This window comes from Thalassophryne amazonica, chromosome 5 (genome assembly GCF_902500255.1).
Source record: "Thalassophryne amazonica chromosome 5, fThaAma1.1, whole genome shotgun sequence".
In the NCBI taxonomy this organism is placed as follows: Eukaryota; Metazoa; Chordata; class Actinopteri; order Batrachoidiformes; family Batrachoididae; genus Thalassophryne; species Thalassophryne amazonica.
This window is the reverse complement of record NC_047107.1, coordinates 114,070,390-114,096,522: the sequence shown is the minus strand read 5'-3', so window position 1 is coordinate 114,096,522 and position 26,133 is coordinate 114,070,390. Positions and strand designations below refer to the sequence as shown.

The 26,133-nt window shown below is 41.3% G+C and overlaps 2 protein-coding genes across 2 annotated transcripts; both read left to right on the top strand.

Annotated features, from left to right (window-relative positions):
• The first annotated feature begins 452 nt into the window (after window positions 1–452).
• On the top strand, window positions 453–9,713 carry LOC117509868 (natterin-2-like). The gene is made up of 2 exons (XM_034169498.1): window positions 453–513; window positions 8,496–9,713. The coding sequence occupies exons 1-2, from the start codon at window positions 453–455 to the stop codon at window positions 9,518–9,520; spliced, it is 1,086 nt and encodes a 361-aa protein (XP_034025389.1). The 3' UTR covers window positions 9,521–9,713.
• Window positions 9,714–16,806: 7,093 nt separating this feature from the next.
• On the top strand, window positions 16,807–25,447 carry LOC117509867 (natterin-2-like). The gene is made up of 3 exons (XM_034169497.1): window positions 16,807–18,582; window positions 19,070–19,130; window positions 23,741–25,447. The coding sequence occupies exons 2-3, from the start codon at window positions 19,070–19,072 to the stop codon at window positions 24,763–24,765; spliced, it is 1,086 nt and encodes a 361-aa protein (XP_034025388.1). The 5' UTR covers window positions 16,807–18,582; the 3' UTR covers window positions 24,766–25,447.
• Window positions 25,448–26,133: the final 686 nt, after the last annotated feature.

The window sequence follows — 26,133 nt, the reverse complement described above, 5'->3', positions numbered from 1 at the left end:
GTGGCCTGGCCAGTCTCCAGACCTGAACTCATTAGAAAATCTTTGGAGGGAGCTGAAACTCCAAACCTGAAAGATCTGGAGAAGATCTGTGGACCAAAATCCCTGCTGCAGTGTGTGAAAACTTGGTCAAGAACTACAGGAAACGTTTGACCTCTGTAATTGCAAACAAAGGCTACTGTACCAAATATTAACACTGATTTTCACAGGTGTTCAATTATTTGCAGCAGTAACATACAAATAAATTATTAAAAAAAACATACATTGTGAATTCAGGATTTTATTTTATTTTATTTATTTTTTTAGATTATGTCTCTCACAGTGGACATGCACCTAAGATGAAAATTTCAGACCCCTCCATGATTTCTAAGTGGGAGAACTTGCAAAATTGCAGGGTGTTCAAATATTTATTTTCCTCACTGTATATATATATATTTGTCCTGTTGAATTTCCAGATGAATCCGTCAGTGCTGCTCGTGACCCTGCTGCTTCTGTCCTGGACCAGTGCAGAGAAAGGTAAAGATAAACAGATGTTCTCAGAGCAGAGAACCAGTAAAGTATGAAGTGGTGTTTGATTTGATTTACCATCATTAATAATTCTTCTGTTGGGAAAGTGTAGGTACACGGACCCACAACTGGGGGCGCAAATGAACGGACAATGGAGGAAGTCAAATAACAACACTTTACTGTTGTGAATGGGCACAACAAACACACCAGATTACAACAATAGACAACAAGTCAAATCATAGAAGGTGTCGTGTGGGCAGGCTCGAAGATAGAAGACGTCTGTCCAAAGCAGAACCGGAACCACACGACTTCCTCCGCCACCAGACCCCGGGAATACTGGAGCCGCCAAGTCCCGAACTCCCAGGTGGCCACTGCCTCCGCTTGTCGGACCTGGTACTGCTGGCGAGGAACAAAAAAAAACAATTAAATGTGGGCGCGTTTACACCCAGCAATCCACACGGCAGGAAAACTACCTCCACCTCTCGTTGGAAAGAGTCTGCTATATAACGCACAAAAGTCACAAAAGGTTACTGTCGAAAAGATCTCACGGTCAGCTGAGAATGTTACCTTCCAGGTAGAACGATATCTCGGAAAAGAGGTGGAGACGTCGTCCTGCTGATGTACCCCTGCTGATCAGGTGATTGGTAACAGCTGTTGCAGGTGATGCGTGACAGCTGTCACCCTGGCTGCTCCTGTGAGGCGGCTGCGCCCTCTGGTGCCTGGAGCCCGCACTCCAGACAGGGCGCCCTCTGGTGGTGGGCCAGCAGTACCTCCTCTTCTGGCGGCCCACACAACATCTTCATCGGGTACAAACTTGGTATCTTTCATAACCCCGGACTTGGCTGCATCAAAAGTGGTCAAAATATTTTGAATTAAGATTGCAGGGCTGTGAAAACTTAGCGGATCCGAGGAATTCCACGGATTTCATCATGGGGGGGGGGGGGGGGGTGTTAGTGTTGTACTCTGTAATTGTGTTTGTCACTGTTTTTAAAATGCCTATCGCAAAGCATTTTCCTTTTTTTTACAACATCGTGCAAGTTTTAGAATTCCGGACACTGATCTGTGTGTTACAGATACAAATCCGTGTCCTCGGATCCGCGGAACTTCGCGGAGAAAAAAATGCCACTCAAAGCGTAGCTGTTACGACAGCTGTCATAAAGAGGGACTGGTTGGTTTCTATGGCGAGGCTGTGTGGCTCCTGCAAGACGCTTAAGCTAAACGTAGCATGTGGACATCGCAAATGTTTAGACCTCTCAAGTTTTTAAAAGAAGAATTTTGTAGCATGTCTGTGTCACGGAGCGACATCAGACAGAGCGAAGATGGCGAGAAACATGGTTTGAAAAAGTTTAAGGACAAGAATCCATGGAATTGTCACTTGCATCTGAAAGATAAACGGGAAAAGCAAACTGTGCCGTCAGGAAACACAGTAAGAATTGTTCTCTCCCTGGAAAATCAACATTGTGCTGTTGAAACAGGATTTTAGATTATGTGACTCTTTTTTTATTATTATTAATGGAGACTTTCTTTCATTGGAAAAAAAAAACATTGTGGCTTTCAATGGATTTACATGTATTTACACAAGAATGTAAATTAGTTTTTATTAATGTCGACTTTTTATGGGAAGAAGACACTGTGGATTTACAGGAATTTACACAATGTGTGACTTTTTTACTATAATGTATGTTATTGATATTTTACCCTGATTTTAAAAATATTCTCCAAGCTTTAGCTGTGCTTTTTGAAATGCTTTAACAGTCTTTTCAGTCTTCATGAATTTCATGTAGTTTAATTGTTCCGACTTAATGCATAATTTGGTTTACAATTGAAAGGAAAATCATTCCAGGTCCTACTTCCACGTCATATTCTGTTATTTCAACATTATCATAGATAGTTCAAATAAAAGAATGAATCTATGATCACATTTAAATATGCACTTCTATTGAGATTTTTTTTTCTTCCAGGAGATGCTGAAAATGCATCATTAGATATAAATTTAATTTGGTTTCTGGGGCCCCACGGGCCCTAGACCCCGGCTCGACCCCCTGCAAATTTTCCTCGGATTTCACAATTTTCATTTCATGGCCCTGAGATTGACTGTAGGTTTTTCAACTGGGACATCATGACTTCTGCACATCAGGCAAACTGCTGATACCATGGGTCAATTTTTTTCCTTACCTATTGACAAAAAACTGTAGATATCTTTTCATAGATCTTATTCCATAAGAAAAGCAAATGCATCACATATTTAACTTCAGAGTTCTCAACCCTGAGATGCAAATCTTTACTATTCATCCAGTCGTTGAAGATTTAGGCAGTGGTGGGCACAGGTCCGCGAATCTGCTAACTGCTAATTATCAAAGCTAATGTTTTCATTGTCGGACTAGCTTTTTAGATAACTTTGAAAAACATCAGCTGACCAATTAGGTTCCGATAAATTTAGATCTGATAATGTTTAGGTCACTAACATATTTTTGGAGGCATTGCTTATGCTGCATTTACACATAACGACAACAAGTCACGAATGCCACGAAGTACACTTTTCTTGGCCTTTGATCACAAATGTGATGATTCGGGGCAGAGGCATCAGGTGTCCTCAGGAACTGTTGCAACCTGTTACCACATGTTATGATTAATTGCACGTGTTGCTGGAGAATTATCAGGAACCATTACGCACGGTCAAGAATAATGTTCCGCGTTGTTGCGCGCTATTGCGAGTAACAGCGCATCATTAAATTCTGTCACGTTGTGAACGAGGTGAATTGTCTCCACACACACACCCATATTGCTAACACTTTAGATCGCTCCAGTTTTTCAGAAGAACTTTGTGAGTGCATGCATAGTTGGGCTCTGTGCCATGGAGTGGCACAGAGAGGAGGAGGAGGAGACAGACAGAGCCAGATGTGTGGCTTCATGAGGCACTCGTCTTGCGCGTTTTCCCAAACATCAGGCACATGCAGCAGGTGGAACACTTGCAGGAGCTCGCTGAAAAGCACTGAAATGAGACGTTTAGCCGAGTTGGTGTCAGCAATGAAACTGAATGCGGTGCCGCAGGGTTTAATTGTGCGCGCGCTTCTTCCTCCGCCAGACTGGAGGAGGTGCAGAGATGTCTGGCTGCAAGTGAGGCTCCTCTCGCTCCTCTGTTTCCTCTGGCTCAGACTCGTTCTCCCGCTCATCGGTTACAACAGCAGGTGGAACACCTGCAGGAGCGTCCTGAGCAGCTTCAGCAGGAACTGTGTAATGGAACTTGGCTGACTTCCTGTCACTGCTCCTCTTCGGCATACTGCATCAAACTGAACGCTGTGGAGCTGAGTTTAATTGTGTGCACGTGACAGAAAACTGATTCGTCGTGGTGTGCAGTGAAATGTGATGCCGCGTTATAAGTTGTGTCAAAACTTGACAGTTTCCGTGTCACTTCAGAATAACGCGTGACAGTTTGGGCTCCAAGAACCATCACAGGAACCTCTACGAACGTTGTCACGTTCTATTAAGGATCACTAGTCATCAAGACGGATCAACACGCTCAGTTGCGACCTCCACAACGTGAGATGAAATGAGGGTGCTGTGTGACATTCATTTACGATTTTTTGACAGGCAAAAACACAAATATCAAGAATATCACGCATCAACCCGCACTATTAAGAAACCTATTCAGATGCGTTAAGTCACATTAAGAATGTCAGGAATGTGTCACAAATGACAGAAAAATGACATTCTTAACGCATCTTGCTTATGTGTAAACGCACCTTTAACAGTTAGAAACATTTATGACGACTCAAGTCAAAGATTTTGCACCTACCTGTTAAACTTTTCCAATCAGACAGACAGCTCTATTCTCTGTAGACAGAGGAGAGCTGGTTAGGGCCCGGTCCCACTGAGGAGAGGATCAACTGCGCATGAATTGTGTAAACAAAAGTCGGGCGTTTGTTGTCGTCCACAACAAAATTGGCCAAACATGGCCAAAAATGACAAATGTCAGTATGAATTACAGATATATTAATAATATATAGCGAATATATAATGAACAATCACGGATGTATAATGCATATACTGAGGAAACAGATCGGACGCATTGCGATTATCACAGACATATTACGGATGTATTGAGAATGCATTGCGCACGTGTTGCGGAAACAGCGGTTGTATTGTGCATACGCAACATCTGCATTGCTTTCATAAAAGAAGCGCACTCGGACCACTATTCACACCAACACCACAGCAACATGACCGACATCAAAGAAGCAGGGGAGGAAGAGGCAGAAGGCTGCTGCTGATGCAGAAGAGAGGGCTCCATCTCCCACCCCACCTCCTCCAGCAACAGATAGGGCCAGGTCTCTCACCCCCACCCCCTGAAGCTGCTGTCCATGAGGTCCTGGAAGTCATTCCTGGACTTGGACAAGTTGATTGGTACGTTGCTGGATGGCAGCAACTCTCACACAATGTCTTTGGGGTTCCATAACTACATCTGTATGTCTCCACAGCTGGACTGGCAATGACTGGCACAGAATTTGCCTCGATCATTTTTTATAATCAAATTATTCGACTTATTTGAATAATCATTTCAGCCCTATTTATAATAATTCACTCTCCCATGCCAGAAAGTAAATTCTGTATATCTGCCAGAGATAGTGCATAGTCATCTCCTCCACCATGTGTTCAGTCACTGTTCACTAAAAAAGTCTGATTCCGCGTCACCATTCAAAAAGAATTTTAATTATTTAATTATCAAATATGCACTATGGTTATCCTGCGGGGGAAGAATAAAAAACATGATGTGCATTAAAAAATAGAATGTTGTCTTTACAAGTGTGTAATTTAATTTTGTTTTCACAATATAGCGGAATGTCAAATTGAAATGCTTGTAGAATGGCATCATGACACATATCGTATTGGGACGAAGTGCGTCATCACAGCCCTAATTATTTCCAGTGGTGGGCACAGCTAACCAAAAAATTTGCTTCGATAACAGATAATCAGCTAACTGAAAAGTTATCTTTTATAAAGCTAAACCGATAAACCACCCAAAAATTTATCGGAAGCTACAGATAACCGATAACTTCCAGTATTGTTTCTGGTACACTTGCAACTACTAACAAGCTGATTTTGAATTTTAATACCACGATCGCTTCTGGTAACATCAAAGGTGAGCTGGAGCCAAGTACAATGATTGAAAATACCGTACAGTGCCTGCCCAGCTTTAGGGCGAATACTGCCATGAACACTACGGGCCAGTAGACAGCAGTAGAGACCGTGAAAACTTGTCAAAACAAAATTCCAGATAATCCATGTCTGCTACGTTTAAGATGCGTGGAATTTAACAAATGCAAACTGAATTTCAGACATCTTATATATATTACTCTGGAACAAAGACGACAGTGTTTGACATAAGTAGGACTCGAAATAGCAAACAGTAATCGATTGCAATGATTCCATTTGAAAATAATGAGAAGCAACCTGACCTTCTTTTGGCATTTTTACATAAAACAAACACAATAACAACTCTATAAACCCAGAGAATATATTCACGAGAGTTTTAGGCACAGTATACAAAGAGTTTAGTGCTGTTGTCTGTGTGGAGCCTGATCAGAGCGTCTCAAATGCATTTCTTCTGTCGTGAATGTACTGACATTACCCATAATGCACTGCTAGGCACAGCATGTCCACATGTTCAAAATTAGTGCATTACTTTAAAACTAAAACATATATCTGATATTTTTACTTTATAAAACTTCAGACATGACATTAATTTAAATAACTTGTCCAAAATTAGTTTGGTTAAAATTTTAACCATACGTTAAAACTCTATGCCTCTGGATGACTTGGGTGATATTGCCTGCATATCAGCATGGGCTCAAAAGAAATGAGCTTTTTCCTTTTCTGTGACCAGCTCACCTTTGCCTGCAGGGATTAGAACAGTTTCTTTTAGAAGCAGTTCTTCTCTGTTTATGGAAGATAGAACTGTGCATCAACTGCAAAACATTCAACAGATAAGTACTCAACTGATTTTAGATTTCATAGATGTTTGTAACACTTCAGCTTTGTTTACCATATCTGCAAAAATATGTTACAACTGTAAAAAGTATCGGACCAAAACATATTGGAAAATAGTCAGTCCGATAATGGTTTTCAAAGTTATCTGAAAAACTACTCTGATAATGAAAACATAACCTTTGATAATAAACGGTTAGCAGATTAGCAGAACTGTGCCCACCACTGATCACTATGTAACACAATTTTTGTTCCTGGCTTCTAAGTGTTACATTTCAATTGCTTATGTCTAAAGTCTATGGAAAAATGACTACATTCAGCACAAACTTTGATTTTATTTTTTTTTAATGTTCTAGAAAGTTCTAAAAGTTTCTTGAAATTTCTAGATAATTCTGGAAACTTCTGGACAGTTCTAGCAGTTAAAGAATATTCTAGAAAACTCAGTAGTAGTGAAGGTGAATCGAGAATATTCTTGAAAACAGACAAATTTCAAAATATAATTGTCCTGATCACAGAAGCAAAGTTTCTGTGGAATAACAGCTATTTTCTATTTATTTAAGGCATAACAGGTTAGGAAAACACACTGTGTACCCAGGAACAAAACAAAAATAAAAATTTGTTACATAGTGTTATTTATGCTGCATTTCAACATGGCATTCTATGGGGACTGTGTTGGGAAAGTGTAAGTACACGGACCCACAACAGGGGGCGCAAATGAACGGACAATGTAATAGGTCAAATAACAACACTTTACTGTTGCGAACGTGCACAACAAACACAACAGATTACACAATAGATCAAAGGTCAAATTACAAGGTGTCGTGTGGGCAGGCTCGAAGATAGGAGACGCCTGTCCAAAGCAGAACCGGAACCACACGATTTCCTCCGCCACCAGACCCCGGGAATACTGGAGCCGCCAAGTCCCGAACTCCCAGGTGGCCACTGCCTCCGCGTGTCGGACCTGGTACTGCTGGCGAGGAACAAAAACACAATTAAACGTGGGTGCGTCTGCACCCAGCAATCTGCACGGCAGGGACGCTACCTCCACCTCTCGTTGGAGAAAAAGTCTGTTATCACTCACAAAAATCACAAAAAGGGCTTTCTATCAAGCAGTCAGGCTGAGGATATTACCTTTCAGGTAGAACGATATCTCGGCAAAGAGGTGGAGATGACGTCTTGCTGATATACCGATGCAGATCAGATGAGTGGTGACAGCTGTCACAGGTGATGTGTGTCAGCTGTCACCCCGGCTGCTCCTGTGAGGCGGCAGCGCCCTCTGGTGCCTGGAGCCCAACACTCCAGGCAGGGTGCCCTCTGGTGGTGGTGGGCCAGCAGTACCTCCTCTTCAGCGGCCCACACAACAGACTGTCTTACTTTTGGAGCCAGCCTCAAGTGAACATTGTAGGAACTGCAGGTTTTGGCACAGTTGTGTTGGCTTCATTTTTCACCACCAGAAGTTGTGTTTCAGACAGAGTTCCAGTGTTTAACTGCGCAAGATTATTGCCACTTTTCCAAAAGAGAGTGAAAAAATGCTGCTAAACATTGATTTTAGCCATTTTATTTTTGTTGATTCACTTTCAACGCAAAATGTAAAAATATGTTTTCTTGATACATATTGTTGGTATTAATATATGTTTTATTTGTTTGGGATAATGCACATTACTTACAACAAACATGACAACACTGTCATGATAAATGCAGAGCAGGATTAGTCAGAACATGAAGAGAATCCTACTGATGATCTGTGCTGGAGTTAGCTGAGCAGGATTAAATTAGATTGCTGGGCCTTGGCAGAGGAACACACTCAGGATACTGTATCATTTTGATCCTCCTCACCTTTGGTGAAGGTTTGAGGTCAGACTGTAGCTTGAACGGGGTCTTTTCTCTCATATTAAGCAATTATCATTTTTCTGGTTTACAAAATTTACAAAATCTTGTCTTTTTTGTCAATGCAGATGAAGAGATTTAATGTAGTTCTGTGTGTCTGTGTATCTTTCTCTCCAAAGATCTTAAAGTAAGGGTGGCTCGATCCAGCAACGATGAGACCAACCTACACTGGGAGGAATGTAAAGGATCTGTGCCTGATGGAGCCGTTTCAATTCGAAACACTTACGTGACTCCGGCTCGCACAGAGTATGTCTGCAAATCTGCTTGCCAAGCTGGTTACTACAGCACCAAGGATTCAAAGTGCCACTACCCCTATTTATCACGAGAATTGTCATCCTCTGGCAACTGCTATATCCTGGTGAACAGAGATAACTTTGAGCGTCTGGAGTGGAAGGACGGTTACGGTGGTTCAGTGCCAGCCAACGCAGTCAGTACATGTGGTAGGAATAAGATGTTTGTAGGGAAGAGTGCGTACGGTCTCGGAAAAATATATCCTCCTAACCGCTGCTTATATTATGTTTGGAACGGTGCAGAGACCTGGACCAAGACGTACCAGGCTCTGACTGTGAATAAAGACATTATTGAACAGACCATGAAAGATGTGAAATACCAGACTGAAGGGGTTCCTGTCATTGAGGGTAAACCAGAAGTCATGCGCAGATCTACCGCCAAAAACCAGCACTGTCTCGAAGTTACAAAAACAGTTACGCTCACCAAAGACATTTCGACAGAGGAAAGGTGGGATGTCACTAATGCAATCACATTAGGTGTCAAAACTAGTGTCACAGCTGGGATTCCTGATGTTTCCTCTGCATCACTTGAGGTTAGCATGATGGCAACGAGGGAGTTTACTAAGGGAGCCAGTAAGACTGAGACTCAGTCGTACTCTGTTTCTGTGTTAGTGCCAGTTCCACCAAAACAGTCCTGTACTGTCAGTATGGTTGCACAGGTGAACAAAGCAGACATCCCTTTCACAGCAACCTTGATCCGCACCTACCGCGGTGGCAAGAAAACTCAGACAACGACCAAAGGGTTCTATAGGACGACCCAGGTAGCAGAAACCCACGCAAACATAGAACAATGTACCATCATAGGTGACTTGAAAGATTGTCCAAAGGTTTCAAGCACCAGCAGCCCACATTAAAAAAAGCCTGTTAAAGTAACTGGAAAATAAAAGGAAAATATCTTCTTTCTTTGTTTCAGCAAAATGCAGATGTGGTAACTTATTCTGACTTCTTATAAAAGCACACATACAGTTACATTCTTACATTTCCTCACTGCAGGCTGTCGAAAAATCAACTTTTGACATATTGCCTCAAACGGCACATTATCCAGTGAAAAAATATGTTGTTTTGACTCTACATTGAAGAAAAATATGAAAATCTTATGTTAATTTGTGGTTGGAAATTAATAAAGTCTGATGTGGTTTGTCAAATACAAATTTTTACTGCTACGAAATAATGATGAAATTATTCACATTCTGATTTTTTGGTTCAGTAAGATGTTGCTTCTTATCGTCATCATTTTAATTGAATTGAAGTGTTTTAACAACACGGAAAGTGTTTAAAATGATGTACCTCAGTATGAATTAAAATATTTGTATTTTAATGTCAGAATAGAGATTCTGAAATGATCCTTCAAATGTTTTGAATGAAGACATTTCGACTGTCATCTTTTGAAGACACAGTAAAGTTTCAATGAATCTGTTTGAACATTGCTTTTGATTTGATGATGTAAGAAGCTTTGCAACGAGAACGATGATGTCAGAGTGTACTGATGATGCTTCACCATTAAGAAACCAACACGTGTGTCTCCATCTTTGGAAACCACGAACTTAAAAACCGGGAGCAGAGCTTCACTTTTTGCTCTTTCTTCTCTGTCGGCCTTCTATGATGTGAGAGATTATGATGAGTCTGTTTGTATAACTGACTCCTTCTCCTGAATAAAACAATTAAACTGCTGAAGGACTTTTTTGATTTCTTTTGTAAAGTCTGACACTTTGAACCATTTCCAGACTTTAGATGGGTCCCAGACCAACAGTTTTCTTCTCATGGGGAGAACAAGCAGAACAGGTTAATACCCCCATCACACAATGCCGGAATCACGCTGAGTGGTGTCAGACTTATGAATTGGCACACATCTGTAGGTGTTGGATTCCAGTTCCAAAATGTTCTGACAGCCATCTGCGGAAGTCGACACAGTTTGTCAAAATCTGTTCATAATTCTCCGGGTGCGGTCAAGATGGGACACCTATCCGACGGAGGTCAATGAGCAGTCTGAAGACCATCTAACCGCAACTTACATATTCTGATGGCAACGAAAGAGCATCTGAAATGATTTGAGCACATACGAGGGAACCTCAAGATCAAGCTGACACTGCGCAAAGCCTGTCAGTATCTGCATGGGCCACTTCAAATCAAATCAAAATCAATTTCATTTATATAGCGCCAAATCACAACAAACAGTTGCCCCAAGGCGCTTCATATTACAAGGCAAAGCCATACAATAATCACAGAAAAACCCCAACTGTCAAAACGACTCCCTGTGAGCAAGCACTTGGCGACAGTGGGAAGGAAAAACTCCCTTTTAACAGGAAGAAACCTCCAGCAGAACCAGGCTCAGGGAGGGGCAGTCTTCTGCTGGAACTGGTTGGGGCTGAGGGGGAGAACCAGGAAAAAGACATGCTGTGGAGGGGAGCAGAGATCAATCACTAATGATTAAATGCAGAGTGGTGCATACAGAGCAAAAAGAGAAAGACTAAGTGCATCATGGGAACCCCCAGCAGTCTACGTCTATAGCAGCATAACTAAGGGATGGTTCAGGGTCACCTGATCCAGCCCTAACTATAAGCTTTAGTAAAAAGGAAAGTTTTAAGCCTAATCTTAAAAGCAGAGAGGGTGTCTGTCTCCCTGATCCGAATTGGGAGCTGGTTCCACAGGAGAGGAGCCTGAAAGCTGAAGGCTCTGCCTCCCATTCTACTCTTACAAACCCTAGGAACTACAAGTAAGCCTGCAGTCTATGAGGTCCCTAAGATAAGATGGGACCTGATTATTCAAAACCTGATTATTCAAAACCTTATAAGTAAGAAGAAGAATTTTAAATTCTATTCTAGAATTAACAGGAAGCCAATGAAGAGAGGCCAATATGGGTGAGATATGCTCTCTCCTTCTAGTCCCCGTTAGTACTCTACCTGCAGCATTTTGAATTAACTGAAGGCTTTTCAGGGAACTTTTAGGACAACCTGATAATAATGAATTACAATAGTCCAGCCTAGAGGAAATAAATGCATGAATTAGTTTTTCAGCATCACTCTGAGACAAGACCTTTCTAATTTTAGAGATATTGCGCAAATGCAAAAAAGCAGTCCTACATATTTGTTTAATATGCGCATTGAATGACATATCCTGATCAAAAATGACTCCAAGATTTCTCACAGTATTACTAGAGGTCAGGGTAATGCCATCCAGAGTAAGGATCTGGTTAGACACCATGTTTCTAAGATTTGTGGGGCCAAGTACAATAACTTCAGTTTTATCTGAGTTTAAAAGCAGGAAATTAGAGGTCATCCGTGTCTTTATGTCTGTAAGACAATCCTGCAGTTTAGCTAATTGGTGTGTGTCCTCTAGCTTCATGGATAGATAAAGCTGAGTATCATCTGCGTAACAATGAAAATTTAAGCAATACCGTCTAATAATACTGCCTAAGGGAAGCATGTATAAAGTGAATAAAATAGTTCCTAGCACAGAGCCTTGTGGAACTCCATAATTAACCTTAGTCTGTGAAGAAGATTCCCCATTTACATGAACAAATTGTAATCTATTAGATAAATATGATTCAAACCACCGCAGCGCAGTGCCTTTAATACCTATGGCATGCTCTAATCTCTGTAATAAAAGTTTATGGTCAACAGTGTTAAAAGCAGCACTGAGGTCTAACAGAACGAGCACAGAGTTGAGTCCACTGTCTGAGGCCATAAGAAGATTATTTGTAACCTTCACTAATACTGTTTCTGTACTATAATACACTTATAATACTTATAATACACACTAATAATAATGTACACCTCCACTGTCCACCCCCGCCCCCTGAACACAAAAGAACCGTTGATCGTTGATATGTATGTGGCTCACAGCCATCCATGTTCAGGCGATGTGAACACAGTGCAAACAAACCAAAGCACTGTGTCCACTGCAGGTCAATGTGTGGCACAGCGCATGGCGCTGCTGATCTGGACAGGCTGTTATATCCATAGTAGTCCTTTCAGTACAAATGGGCAACATAATAATGTAAAATATTGTGCCCATCAGGTCTCCGACACCAAGGTGGCTGGTGGGCAGCTACACACTCTGTCACACCTCACGTCAGAACCTCAGAGCTGAACAGATCTCACCAATGTAATAAACAAATTTTTGCTTGATCCCATTTAATTCTGTCGGACATATGACGTGGCATTGTGTCGCCATGACAACATGAAACATGAATCTCACCTACAGGAGCATTTTGCAGCGCAGTGCACCAGGAGCCAAGACCACACAGCCTGTGGTGGAATGCTGGAAACAACGACGCCAAACATAAATCCCATGGGATCATCCAACCACAAATCACTATGAAGAGTTGCGTTGGGGGGGTGGGATAACATTTGATGCCACGACTGTAGTGGGAAAGGTCACTGCAAACTTTTTTTAAACAAAGGGATCCTTTGACTGTCTGCAAAGGTTGTGTGCACACACACAGCAAAGTTTAGCTGTCAGTAAAACTATACACTAACAGCTGAACACATGCGCACACGTGCGCCTCATGTACGTGGCTGGACTGAAAGGCACAGGGTGCGTAGGAGCCGAAAATATTGCAGGAGTGTCCAGGAGGCCTGAAAAAACCCTGTGTGTCGTGGTGGCTGCTGTATCAATTGTATTACATTACAAAGCCATATATATTGATTTATAACACAAAACTGTTGGGATGGGACAATCTGCAGTGCATTTTATGGCCATTTTATGGCCATTTGACACCAGTTGGTGTCGTCTACATACGGTCTGAATGTGATCTGACAGGTGTGGATGAGGCAGTCTGTCTGCATTCTGACAGAGCTGGCCATGCCTCTTTTCCTCCTGACTGCAACAGCCTTGGTGAATCATCTGGCTCCTTTTCATTTGTCCTGCCCTACAGTCTGCGGTTGTCAAGGCCACTACAGACTATGCATACACAGACAGAGGCAGAGCATGCGCCATGTGTGCAGATGAACTCATCTGCACACATGACACTATTCAGATGATGGACTGTTTCAAAGCTTAGCGTACATAAACAAATCAAATCTATATGTGCGGTTGATTTAATTCTCATGTGTGCCATTATTACATTCAACTAGTAACAACTGTGGATTAACTGCTGTATTGTATTTTATTATTATTTTTTTATTTTATTTTTTTAGGTAATTGGGTGTGAAGATGAATTGCCCTTTTAGGGATCAAGTGCTTAGCTTGTTATTCATGCAATAGTTAAACACTTATAAATAAACATTAAAAACAAAGCCAGCTGCAATGAATGTTTGTTCAAAATAATTTTTAGTGCAAAAACAGAACATACAATGCAATATGATACACATTTTGATAGAAAATATATAAATAAATAAATACAGAATACAATAACTAAGTCAGCTGCAGTGAGTGCAAAAATGTCAGTATCACACGATAGAAACAAAAATGGTGTAAAATATTGGCCATTTTCAGTAACAGTAGATAAAACTAGAATAATTACAGAATACAGAATACAATACCCCCCTCCCCCCTGCAGGAGTACTCATGTGAAGTAGAGGATGACATTTTTCGGGAATTTCCGTGGGCGATGTGATTCCTGTGGGATTCCTGCGGGATGGGAGTCAAAATTTTTATCAATCCTGTGATTGGAATGGGACGGGAATAAAAATGAACGGGAGCGGGAAGGAGCGGGAATGGCAAAAATAGATGATGATTTTCATCTATTTAATGCCGTGTTCACACCAGGTGTGATCAGACGCTACAAATCCGCGGGGGTGCTTTTGCTGCGAAAATTCGCCCCAGTGCGTCATCAAATAGGAGGAGCTTCCATTCCGCTCGCCGGCTCCGGTTGTCAGTCAAGTTAACATGACGGACCTTGATCACACGGAGCGAGTTGTTGTGAAAAGCTCCCAATACAGAGAGTATCATTATTTGCTGTAGGAGCTGCGTCTGGATGATGGCTGCTTTCAGTGGTCCTTCCGCCTCTGCAGGACCCAACTTGAGGACCAACTGTCCCATTCACGCGCGCACATGTAAACAATTAAAAAAAAAAAAAGAAACTCTGCTGCTTGCTGCAGCTCGCTCTTCCACCAAAAAACTCTGTCATAACTGTGTTTAGAAACCAGTCACCATTTGTTTTATTATACATCTGTGTAGTTAATAAGTAAAATAATCTCCATGGATGATAAGCTTGCGCTCGCACGTAACATAAAAAGAAAAAGAAACTCCGCCCCTGCCCTGCTGTGGTGCTGCTGCTCGCTCCAAAAACTCTGTCATAATTGTGAAATAAAGGACAAAAGAGACATAAGTCCTGCTCACAGGCTGCTACCAGATACAGGACATGTTCACATCTTCAGTCAAACTCCAGACATCTCCACGTCACTACATATTCAGTCCCTGATTGATCATCACAGTGCGAGACATACGGGAGTGGGATGGGAGTGGGACTGATTTTGAGTGGGAGTGGGATGGGATTGGGAGTCATCTTTACAGGAGTGGGACGGGATGGGATTTATTTTTTACTGCACTCCAGGATTGGGACAGGATGGGATTTTTTTTTCTGGGAGCGGGATGGGACAGGAGTGAAAATCCACTCCCGTGTCATGCTCTAATGTGAAGGCACATGCTGCCTGTGCCCCTCCCCCCGTAGCTGCTCTCTTTCTGTGTGGGGGGGAGCCACAACTGCAACTGGATGCTCTTGGCAGCTATGTGAAACAAACACGTATAAAAAAAAGAACAACAAAAAGAACGGCTCCCGCGCAGCTGCGACTCAGCTCCCTTTGTTCATATTAAAGAGTAGTTCAAAAGAATCGGGTCGTTCGCAAACGTGACAACACTACTTTTGATGCTATCAGAAGCGATCGTGGTATTAAAACTCAAATTCAGTTTATTAGTAGTTGCAAATATACCAGAGACAATACTGGAATTTATTGGTTATCTGTAACTTCTGATAATTTTTGGGTGGTTTATTGTTTTATCTTTATCAAAGATAACTTTTCAGTTATCTGATTATCTGTTATCGAAGTTAATTTTTTTGGCTATCTGTGCCCACCACTGATATTACTTTTATTCTACCTTTGTGTTTTTCTGTTATTTTCAATATTGTGTTTTATGTATTTCGCTTGGTTATAATAAAGAATCTTTGCAACTTGGAGAAACTCACAAATTTCAATGTGCTTGTGTAGCAGCTTTACTCTTATCTGCATTGTGTTGCTGTTTTGACTCCTCCCCTTCACTACCCTCGGGCATACATGTCAACCTATACGGATTGTCCATAAATTATATGGATTTTTTCGAGTTTCAGAGTCATACAGATGTACAAATAGAGTCTTACGGATATTCAGGGTTTGGTCTGCACCGGGTCTGTAATAAACTGTTTCTGCAGCCCGACTGATGCGTGAACCCTTGAAGCAATGCTTCGATCCACTAGCTCGTTGGTTCTTTGATTTGCTGCTCTTCAGAAATGGCAAGTCCACTTCTTAACCCCTCTCAAAGCCATTAAAATATCGTGACTCACTTTTGTGTGGATTAAAGTCACTAACTGGGACTCTTGTCTTGTTGCAGTCAAGAAATGAGAACCATCCTCTGTTCTGTTGGCACAGCTCCAAACGCTGTGCGGCTCTCTGCCGAGACAGAGTCCGGTCGGAATTAATAACTTCAAAATGAATTGCCACTTTAAATAAAATGACACCTCTTACAAGCGTTGTATTACAGACAAGAAACTACGATCCACTAGTGAGTTCAGCTCAGACATATGGAAAGGCATTTATGCCAATATTGTCTGAAAGGAAATGCTTTTGACAAAAACTACAGATTTTGTTTATTCCTATTTATGTCAAGAGATGAAGAATCCACCATGTAGAGTTTGTATTTCCATTAGTGACACACCGTTCTTGTTAAAAAATAACTAAATTCTACACATCCAGTTCTATAAAATTCAGCTTGACGCATGAATACTAGATCTCTATTGTTTGAAATTCAACTGTGGAGGAAATACTAATACTAAACTCATAATATGTGGACAAAAAAACATTTATGTGACACCGCTATGTGGTTGTGTGTACTGTAATAAAACTGATTTTGGTGCAGTTTGGAGGTTATAAGGATTTTGTGTTGATTTTATGGATTTTCTCACTTTGTTATACAGGTGGACCCTCAAAGGGGTTGACATGTATGTTCGGGACGTGAACTTGCAGTTTCCAGCATGGAAGGCGGCCGCTGTGACCCGTTGGCTAAAAACCCATGCCGGCTCTAGCCTGAGTGGCCAGAGTATCCTTTAGCTGTCCGTGCAGTGAGGCTTATAGACTACGACTGCACAACGACTCCTGCTGGCCTCCATCAGACTTGTGCTTAAATGCACTTAAGCAAATGGCAAATAAACTGTGTTCTATGTTAACAGACAAAATCAGCCCTGCTGCAGGCCCACAGCCCCTCATCAACAACATGGATGCACACAGTAACATGCTCAAGCTTTGTTTTCTTGACAAGGACAACATAAGTCATTTGTCATGGGAGATTTAAATTTTACAGGAGGCCATCAAAATATGGCCATCAGGTATTGTGAAGGCATTGGGTTTGTCTGTCTGTCTGTCCGGTCCTACAACTGCCAGAGTCTTTAAATTTAAAGTGATGACTCAACTGAAAGGGAAACTTGAGAGGAGGCTGAAGGACAATTTTTTGGCTTTGCTGTGAGCTACAAACTTAAACAGCTAAGTCCTGATTTGACAAAGAAATGTGAGTCTGATTTCATTCTGTTCTATGAAAGAGCACAGAAATGTGTGACTGATAGGTCTGAGAACAGCTTTCACAGCAAAGTGTCAAAGCTCAGCCTCACTAGTGCTGTGTCTTATGAAGGCTACAGTGATGCAGTCGAGGCCTGCAAACTGAAATATGTTGATACGGATGGACTGAAAATTCTGTTGAATTGCACATCTTCCACTCTTAAAACAGAAATATTGTTTATTTGATTGATAAAGGGGCTTTATTGAACTAGTACAAATTGTGCACAAGGCAGTAGGATCTTAATAATTAAAGAATTGCAAATGATGAAGAACACAATGCTCATACAGCCGAGGGTATTTTAGCTTTGCGTTATATTTTTATTTTCCATGACATTATGAGGTGCATCCAAAAAATATCCACCCTTATTTTATCCCACAGAAATAAATGAAGCATGTGTATTGTCATTTAGTGAGGAGGTGTACGGAACCTTCTTGCACATGCATGAATATTTTATTGTCCACAGAACACATCAGTCACGAGCCTGAAAACCTGAAAAACTGAAAATGGAGACGTGTACTGAGCACCTGTCGGATTTTCATTTGCTGTGAAAAGATGGAACAGCTTGAGGCCATTCACAAGCTGAAATCACCAATCTGTGATACATAGAAAATTATTCCAGGTTCATGAGTGGAAACATGCACCGGACCATGACAATTCCCACTCATCAGGTAGTCCAAGGAATCCAACTGACCACCTGCGGGGAATGGTCACACAGTTACTTTTGGGACAAAGAGTTTTGGTCCTTAAGGGAATCTCTCAAAACGGTAAAGATTGAAGATTCGCTTGGGAAAGTTCATCCCTCAGCATTATGAAGTCACATGTTAACATTTGATCTTAATAAGTCAACATTACCAAACGCTGGTGGTGGCGGCTGCTTTTTTTACCAGCTGGCGGTTAGATGAGGACAGCATCAGTGGAAGTGGAAACTCGTGATCTGAACATCCAAATGTACAGCTGGCTGAATTTGATTGGATGACAGAGTGTGGGACCCACAGCCAGTGAATGTGTGAAGAACTGAGCAACATGAAGCACATCAGCCAATAAAATGACAACTTAAACAGTCGACCCAAACACTTCTCTTTCTTATTGGCTCCAGCAGGAAGCAGAAACGGCATATAAACCACAACCACAACACCACCGAGGATGTACGGGGTCAGGTGCACCCGCAAAGGTGAGTACTTCATTTCACCCAACTTTAATGCACTCAGTTATCAGATAAAAAGGCTATGTTGAAGGCAACATTCAAAAAAGTACTGTTTGTAAAATGAACTATAACTCATATAGTTAAGAGTAGATGCATTTATATTCTATTATTCCAACATCATTAGTTCAATTGGAAATCAGCAACAAGGACTCATATCTAAAAAGGCTGAAAGCTGAGCTGCTGAAAAATCTACCAGGAGGTCATGTAAGAGGTGACTGAGGATCAGGCGGAAAACAGACTGTGCAACAATTAAAGTGCTGCTGGTTCGATTCCTGTTTCTCTGTTAAAATGTGCTTGAGTCCAGAGCCTCACTTTGTGCTGATGTGGCTGAATGTCAGACACAGCAATTTAAAAAATAAGCTGCTTTGCAGAAAAACAGCTGCCAAGCTGTTTTAATGTGATAACCTGGAAATATATATATACATTTATTTATTTTGTCCTGTTGAATTTCCAGATGAATCCGTCAGTGCTGCTCGTGACCCTGCTGCTTCTGTCCTGTACCAGTGCAGAGAAAGGTAAAGAGAAACATATGTTCTCAGCGCAGAGAACCAGTAAAGTATGAAGTGATGTTTGGTTTGATTTACCATCATTAATAATTCTTCATCGGGTACAAAGTTGGTATCTTTCATAACCCCGGACATGGCTGCATAAAAAGTCATCAAACCATTTTGAATTAAGATTGGCTGTTGGTTTTTCAAGGGGAACATCATGACTTCTACACATCAGGCAGACAAATTGCTGATACCTTGGATAATTTTTTCTGTACCTATTGAGGAAAAAACTGTAGATATCTTAATTGATTTTCAGATTTTATCCCACAAGAAAAGAAAATACATCACATACGAGGTCTGTTAGAAAAGTATCTGACCTTTTTATTTTTTTCAAAAACCATATGGATTTGAATCACGTGTGATTGCATCAGCCAAGCTTGAACCTTCATGCGCATGCTTGAGTTTTTTCACGCCTGTCGGTTGCGTCATTCGCCTGTGAGCAGGCTTTGTGTGAGCACCCCTCTCGTTGTTTTTTTATTGCGAATAAATGTCTGAACGATTTGGAGCTTTGCTGCGTCAGTTTTTTTCCAGAAACTGTGAGAGATCTGCAGGTGGACACCGTTCGGAAAATTAATATGGCTTTCAGGGACGATTTTATTGGGATTACACAGATTAAGGAGTGATCCAGACGGTTTAAACACTGCCCACAACTGCTGAGAGCGCGCCGCGCTCCGAGCGCAGATCGACAGGCTCAAACCCCGCTGAAACAATCAGATCATTTCCAACGTGAAGGCTTTGTTGATCCGGGACGTCGTCTGACTTTCACAAAAAGGCATAAGGCATGGACATCAGCACTTTTTCGGCACATTCCACTGTTACATGAGTTTTTTTCATGGAAAGAAAAGCGGAGGGACGCGCCACGGAGCCATTCATTACGCGGCACAAAACCACCTCGGTGTTGGTCTCACAGGACGGCTTTCAGGTGGATTTCAGACGGCTGTCGATTGCTTTTCAGTCGTGTGATTATCCGAGAAATTGAGCATGAGCTGGACATGCCCCAACATGTCCTGTGAGGCTTCATCACGCGTTGCTTTGCGCCATGCGGCTCCACCGCGGTGCGCGGAACTCCTCCGCACGTCTTTCTCAATGTGCCGAAAAAGTGCTGATGTCCACGTCTTTTCACAATTCCTGTGCTAGTCAGACGACATACCGGATCAAGACAGCGTCCAGTTTAGAAATGAACGGTACATTCCACTGTTACAGGAGTTTTTGTCATGGAAAGAGGAGCGCAGTTCCGCGCGTCGCGGTGAAGCCACATGGCGCAAAGCAACACTGTGATGAAGCCTCACAGGACATGTTCCGGCATGTCCAGCTCATGCTCAATTTCTCGGACAGTCACACGACTGAAAAGCAACCGACAGCCGTCTGAAATCCACCTGAAAGCCGTCCTGTGAGACCAACACGGAGGTGGTTTTGTGCCGCGTAATGAACGGCTCCATGGCGCATCCCTCCACTTTTCTTTCCATGAAAAAAACTCCTGTAACAGTGGAATGTGCCGAAAAAGTGCTGATGTCCACGCCTTCTGCCTTTTTGTGAAAGTCAGACGACATCCCGGATCAACAAAGCCTTCACGTTGGAAATGATCTGGTTGTTTCAACGGGGTTTGAGCCTGTTGATCGGTGCTCGGAGCGTGGCGCGCTCTCAGCAGTTGTGGGCGGTCTTTAAACCGTTTGGATCACTCCTTAATCTGTGTAATCCCCATAAAATCATCCCTGAAAGCCATATTAATTTTCCGAACGGTATCCACCTGGAGGTCTCTCACAGTTTCTGGAAAAAAATTGATGCAGCAAAGCTCCAAATCGTTCAGACATTTATTCGCAATAAAAAAAAACAACGAGAGGGGTGGACCAGGCGAATGACGCAACCGACAGGCGTGAAAAAAACTCACGCATGCGCATGAAGGTTCAAGCTTGGCTGATGCAATCACACGTGATTCAAATCCATATGGTTTTTGAAAAAAATAAAAAGGTTGGATACTTTTCTAACAGACCTCGTATTTAACTTCAGAGTTCTCAACCCTACTATTCATCCAGTTGTTGAAGATTTAGGACCCTGTTCCTACTCCAACGACTTTACCCACCCTACCTACCGACAGGGTTACAGATTGTGGAGAAAAAAAAAGGTGTAGCGAGGGTGAGTGTTCAGTTGCTACAGTTAATAATTTAGGAAGTATATATATATATACAGCTGTATATATATACAGTTGGCACAAAACTCCTAATCTGGAGATAACTTGGAAATGGGTCCTTGGTAGAACATCGGTTTGGAACAAGTTAGAAAACAATTTCCTTCTACATATAGATTGTTAGATTGCACAGATCCCCACATCAGACCAAAGAGTGAATGTTAAATCAAAACTGGATGAAATGAACATGTGATTTCACTTAAAGGTGGAGAGGACAGAAGTTCTCTGCAGCCCAAAACGTCTCCTGAGGAGGCACATGTTCTTACTGAGTTATAAAGAATTATATTTCAACTTAAATTATTGCTAAGAAGGCTGCACCAACCACTGAGCACAGATTGTGCTGACATGATGAGCACTTTAACTGCCTTTGCTGTAACTGGTGTGTCTTCACACCAATGAATTAACTTCACAATGCTGCTGCATGTCCAGTAATAAAAAAGGAAATTATGCAAGCCAGCCCCTCAGAGCACTCCATGGAGATGGGTCCTGCCAATCCGACGAGATTTTTTTCTCCAATATGAAAGAGATCATACTTTTACCAATTGTATGTATTTTAAAAAAAAACAACATTTTGTTGGGGAAGTTCTGGAAGCAATCTGTGAACTTGATTAAAGCTGACATGCCCCACAAAGATAGTGGTGAGGAGGCCCATTGATTCATATGTTCAGACTTAATGAGAAGCGCAGTGAAGGTAGTTTAGAGGGAGAGAGTGACCTCGATACCCACATATCTAAAGTTAAATTCAGTTTTTCAAAGGGAGAAGTGACTCAAAACAAGTTCCTCTGCTTCAAAATTTAGGAGGAAACGTTCACTTCTCCGCAAGTCTAATTTCTATCCAGCTATTTGTCCAAATTAATTCAGTATAGAATACATGGAAGTGATAAAGCACGATCTGATACACAATGAAGCAGATCATCGGTATAAAGACACACTTTAATTTCAAGCTCTGCATTTCAGTTCTAATGCTGGATGAAAAAAAACCACACTCCACCTCTTACAAGATCTTTTATAACCTTGACCCTTTATGTCCATGTTTCCAATCATCATATTTACAGCTTATGTACAGTAAACACTAATCAATCATCAATCCCTGATTAATTATCTTGTGGATACTTTTATTCATTCACCCAACTGTCCCAGAGACCGAGATGACTAAAATATATCAGCCCAGGATTATTTCTTTTTCTGTGGTTAGTTTGGTGCCTCCTTTCCATTCTTGAATACCTGTTTTTTCAGGTATTCAATGCTGTACCTCCTGGACTCAGACTGAAATGAGTAACTTTCATTTTTAATTGTTCATAGTCCTTCATAAGGCTCCAATTTCTGGAATGTAATCCAATTATTCCACCCAAAAATAAAACATTCACTGACATCTCAATGCCCTGAATTGTTCAAGTACTGTGGTTAGAAGAAATGTGAACTGTCAGGTTTGTAATAATATGCTCTCCCATACCAGAAAGTAAATTCTGTATATCTGCCAGAGATAGTGCAGAGTGATCTCCTCCACCACGTGTTCAGTCACTGTTCACTAAAAAAGTCAGATACCATGTCATCATTCAAAAAGTCCTTTCATTATTTAATTATCAAATATACACTATGGTTATCCTGTGGGGGAAGAATAAAAAAAACACGATGTGCATTTAAAAAAAAGATTTATAATGTCGTCTTTACAAGTGTGTAATTTAATTTATCTTTCACAATATAGTGGAACGTCAAATTGAAATGCTTGTAGAATGGCTTTTTAGACATCATGATACATATCGTATTGGGGCTAAATGCATCATCACAGCCGTAATTATTTCTGCTGCATTTCAACATGGCATTCTATGGGGACTGTTTTACTTTTGGAGCCAGCCTCAAGTGAACATTGTAGGAACTGCAGGTTTTGGCACAGTTGTGTTGGCTTCATTTTTCAGCACCAGAAGTTGTGTTCAGACAGAGTTCCACTGTTGAACTGCACAAGATTCTTGTCACTTTTCCACAAAAGAGAAAAAAAAATGCTGCTAAACACTGAATTTAGGCATTTTATTTTGTTGATTCACTTTCAACCCAAAATGTGGAAACATGTTTTCTTGATACATATTATTGGTATTAATATGTGTTTTATTTGTTTGGGATAATGCACATTACTCACAACAAACATGACAACACTGTCATGATAAATGCAGAGCAGGATTAGTCAGAACATGAAGAGAATCCTGCTGATGATCTGTGCTGGAGTTAGCTGAGCAGGATTAAATCAGGTTGCTGGGCCTTGGCAGAGGAACACACTCATGTTAACCATTTATCATTTTGGTTTACAAAATTTACAAAATCTTGTCTTTTTTTGCCAATGAGGATGAAGAGATTTAATGTAGTTCTGTGTGTCTGTGTATCTTTCTCTCCAAAGATCTTAAAGTAAGGGTGGCTCGATCCAGCAACGATGAGACCAACCTACACTGGGAGGAATATAAAGGATCTCTGCCTGATGGAGCTGTTTCGATTCGAAACACTTACGTGAGTCCGGCTCGCACAGAGTATGTCTGCAAATGTCTTTGCCAAGCTGGTTACTTCAGCACCAAGGATTCAAAGTGCCACTACCCCTTTGGTGGAAAAGCAAGTATTTGCAATGTCTTCTTTTATATCCTGGTGAACAGAGATAACTTTGAGCTTCTGGAGTGGAAGGACGGTTACGGTGGTTCAGTGCCAGCCAACGCAGTCAGTACATGTGGTAGGAATAAGATATTTGTAGGGAAGAGTGTGTATGGTCTCGGGAAAATAGAGCCTGCTAACCACTGCTTATATTATGGTTGGAACGGTGCAGAGACCTGGACCAAGACGTACCAGGCTCTGACTATGAATAAAGACATTACTGAACAGACCATGAAAGATGTGAAATACCAGACTGAAGGGGTTTCTGTCATTGAGGGTAAACCAGAAGTCATGCGCAGATCTACCGCCAAAAACCAGCACTGTCTCGAAGTTACAAAAACAGTTACGCTCACCAAAGACATTTCGACAGAGGAAAGGTGGGATGTCACTAATGCAATCACATTAGGTGTCAAAACTACTGTCACAGCTGGGATTCCTGATGTTTCCTCTGCATCACTTGAGGTTAGCATGATGGGAACGAGGGAGTTTACTAAGGGAGCCAGTAAGACTGAGACTCAGTCGTACATGGTTTCTGTGTTAGTGCCAGTTCCACCAAAACAGTCCTGTACTGTCAGTATGGTTGCACAGGTGAACAAAGCAGACATCCCTTTCACAGCAACCTTGATCCGCACCTACCGAGGTGGCAAGAAAACACAGACAACGACCAAAGGGTTCTATAGGACGACCCAGGTAGCAGAAACCCACGCAAACATAGAACAATGTACCATCATAGGTGACTTGAAAGATTGTCCACAGGCTTCAAGCACCAGCAGCCCACATTAAAAAAAGCCTGTTAAAGTAACTGGAAAATAAAAGGAAAATATCTTCTTTCTTTGTTTCAGCAAAATGCAGATGTGGTAACTTATTCTGACTTCTTATAAAAGCACACATACAGTTACATTCTTACATTTCCTCACTGCAGGCTGTCGAAAAATCAACTTTTGACATATTGCCTCAAACGGCACATTATCCAGTGAAAAAATATGTTGTTTTGACTCTACATTGAAGAAAAATATGAAAATCTTATATTCACTTGGTTGGAAATGAATAAAGTCTTATGTAGTTTGTCAAATACAAAATTTTACTGCTACGAAATAATGATGAAATTATTCACATTCTGATGGTTTGGTACAATAAGATGTTGCTGCTTATCGTGATCATTTTAATTGAATTGAAGTGTTTTAACAACATGGAAAGTGTTTAAAATGATGTATCTCAGTATGAATTAAAATATTTGTATTTTAATGTCACAATAGAGATTCTGAAATGATCCTTCAAATGTTTTGAATGAAGACATTTCGACTGTCGTCTTTTGAAGACACAGTAAAATTTCAATGAATTTGTTTGAACATTGCTTTTGATTTGATGATGTAAGAAGCTTTGCAATGAGAACGATGATGTCAGAGTGTACTGATGATGCTTAGCCAATAAGAAACCAACACGTGTGTCTCCATCTTTGGAAACCACAAACTTAAGTGCCGGGGGCGGGGCTTTCACTTTTTGCTCTTTCTTTTCTGTCGGCCTTCTATGTTGTGAGAGATTATGATGAGTCTGTTTGTATGACTGACTCCTTCTCCTGAATAAAACATTTAAACATCTGAAGGACTTTTTTGATTTCTTTTGTGAAGTTCCACACCTTGAACCATTTCCAGACTTTAAACGGGTCCCAGACCCACAGTTTGAATGAATGAATGAATGAATGAATTTATTTGGCGCACACAGGTCCAGAACAAGAAAAAACTTAACGACAGAAAAAAAAGAAATAATCCAATAGTCTCATGAGGAGAACAAACAGAACAGGTTAACTCTCAGAATGACATCACAGATACTGACATTAACCAGGTGAAAGATGTCTCAGTAATAATCCATCCATCCATTTTCTTTACCTGCTTACTCCAGTTAAGGGTCATGGCGGGCTGGAGCCTATCCCAGCAGTCATAGGAAGTGAATCAGAGTATCCTCTGGACAGGATGCAAGTCTGTCGCAGGGCCACATATCAACAAACAAACACATTCATCCCCACACCAACACCTATGGACAATTTACAGTTTCCAATCAACCTAACCTGCATGTCTTTGGAGCCACTGTGCTGCCCACACAAACACGGGGAGAATGTCCAAACTCCACACAGAAAGGCCATAGGTGGGAATT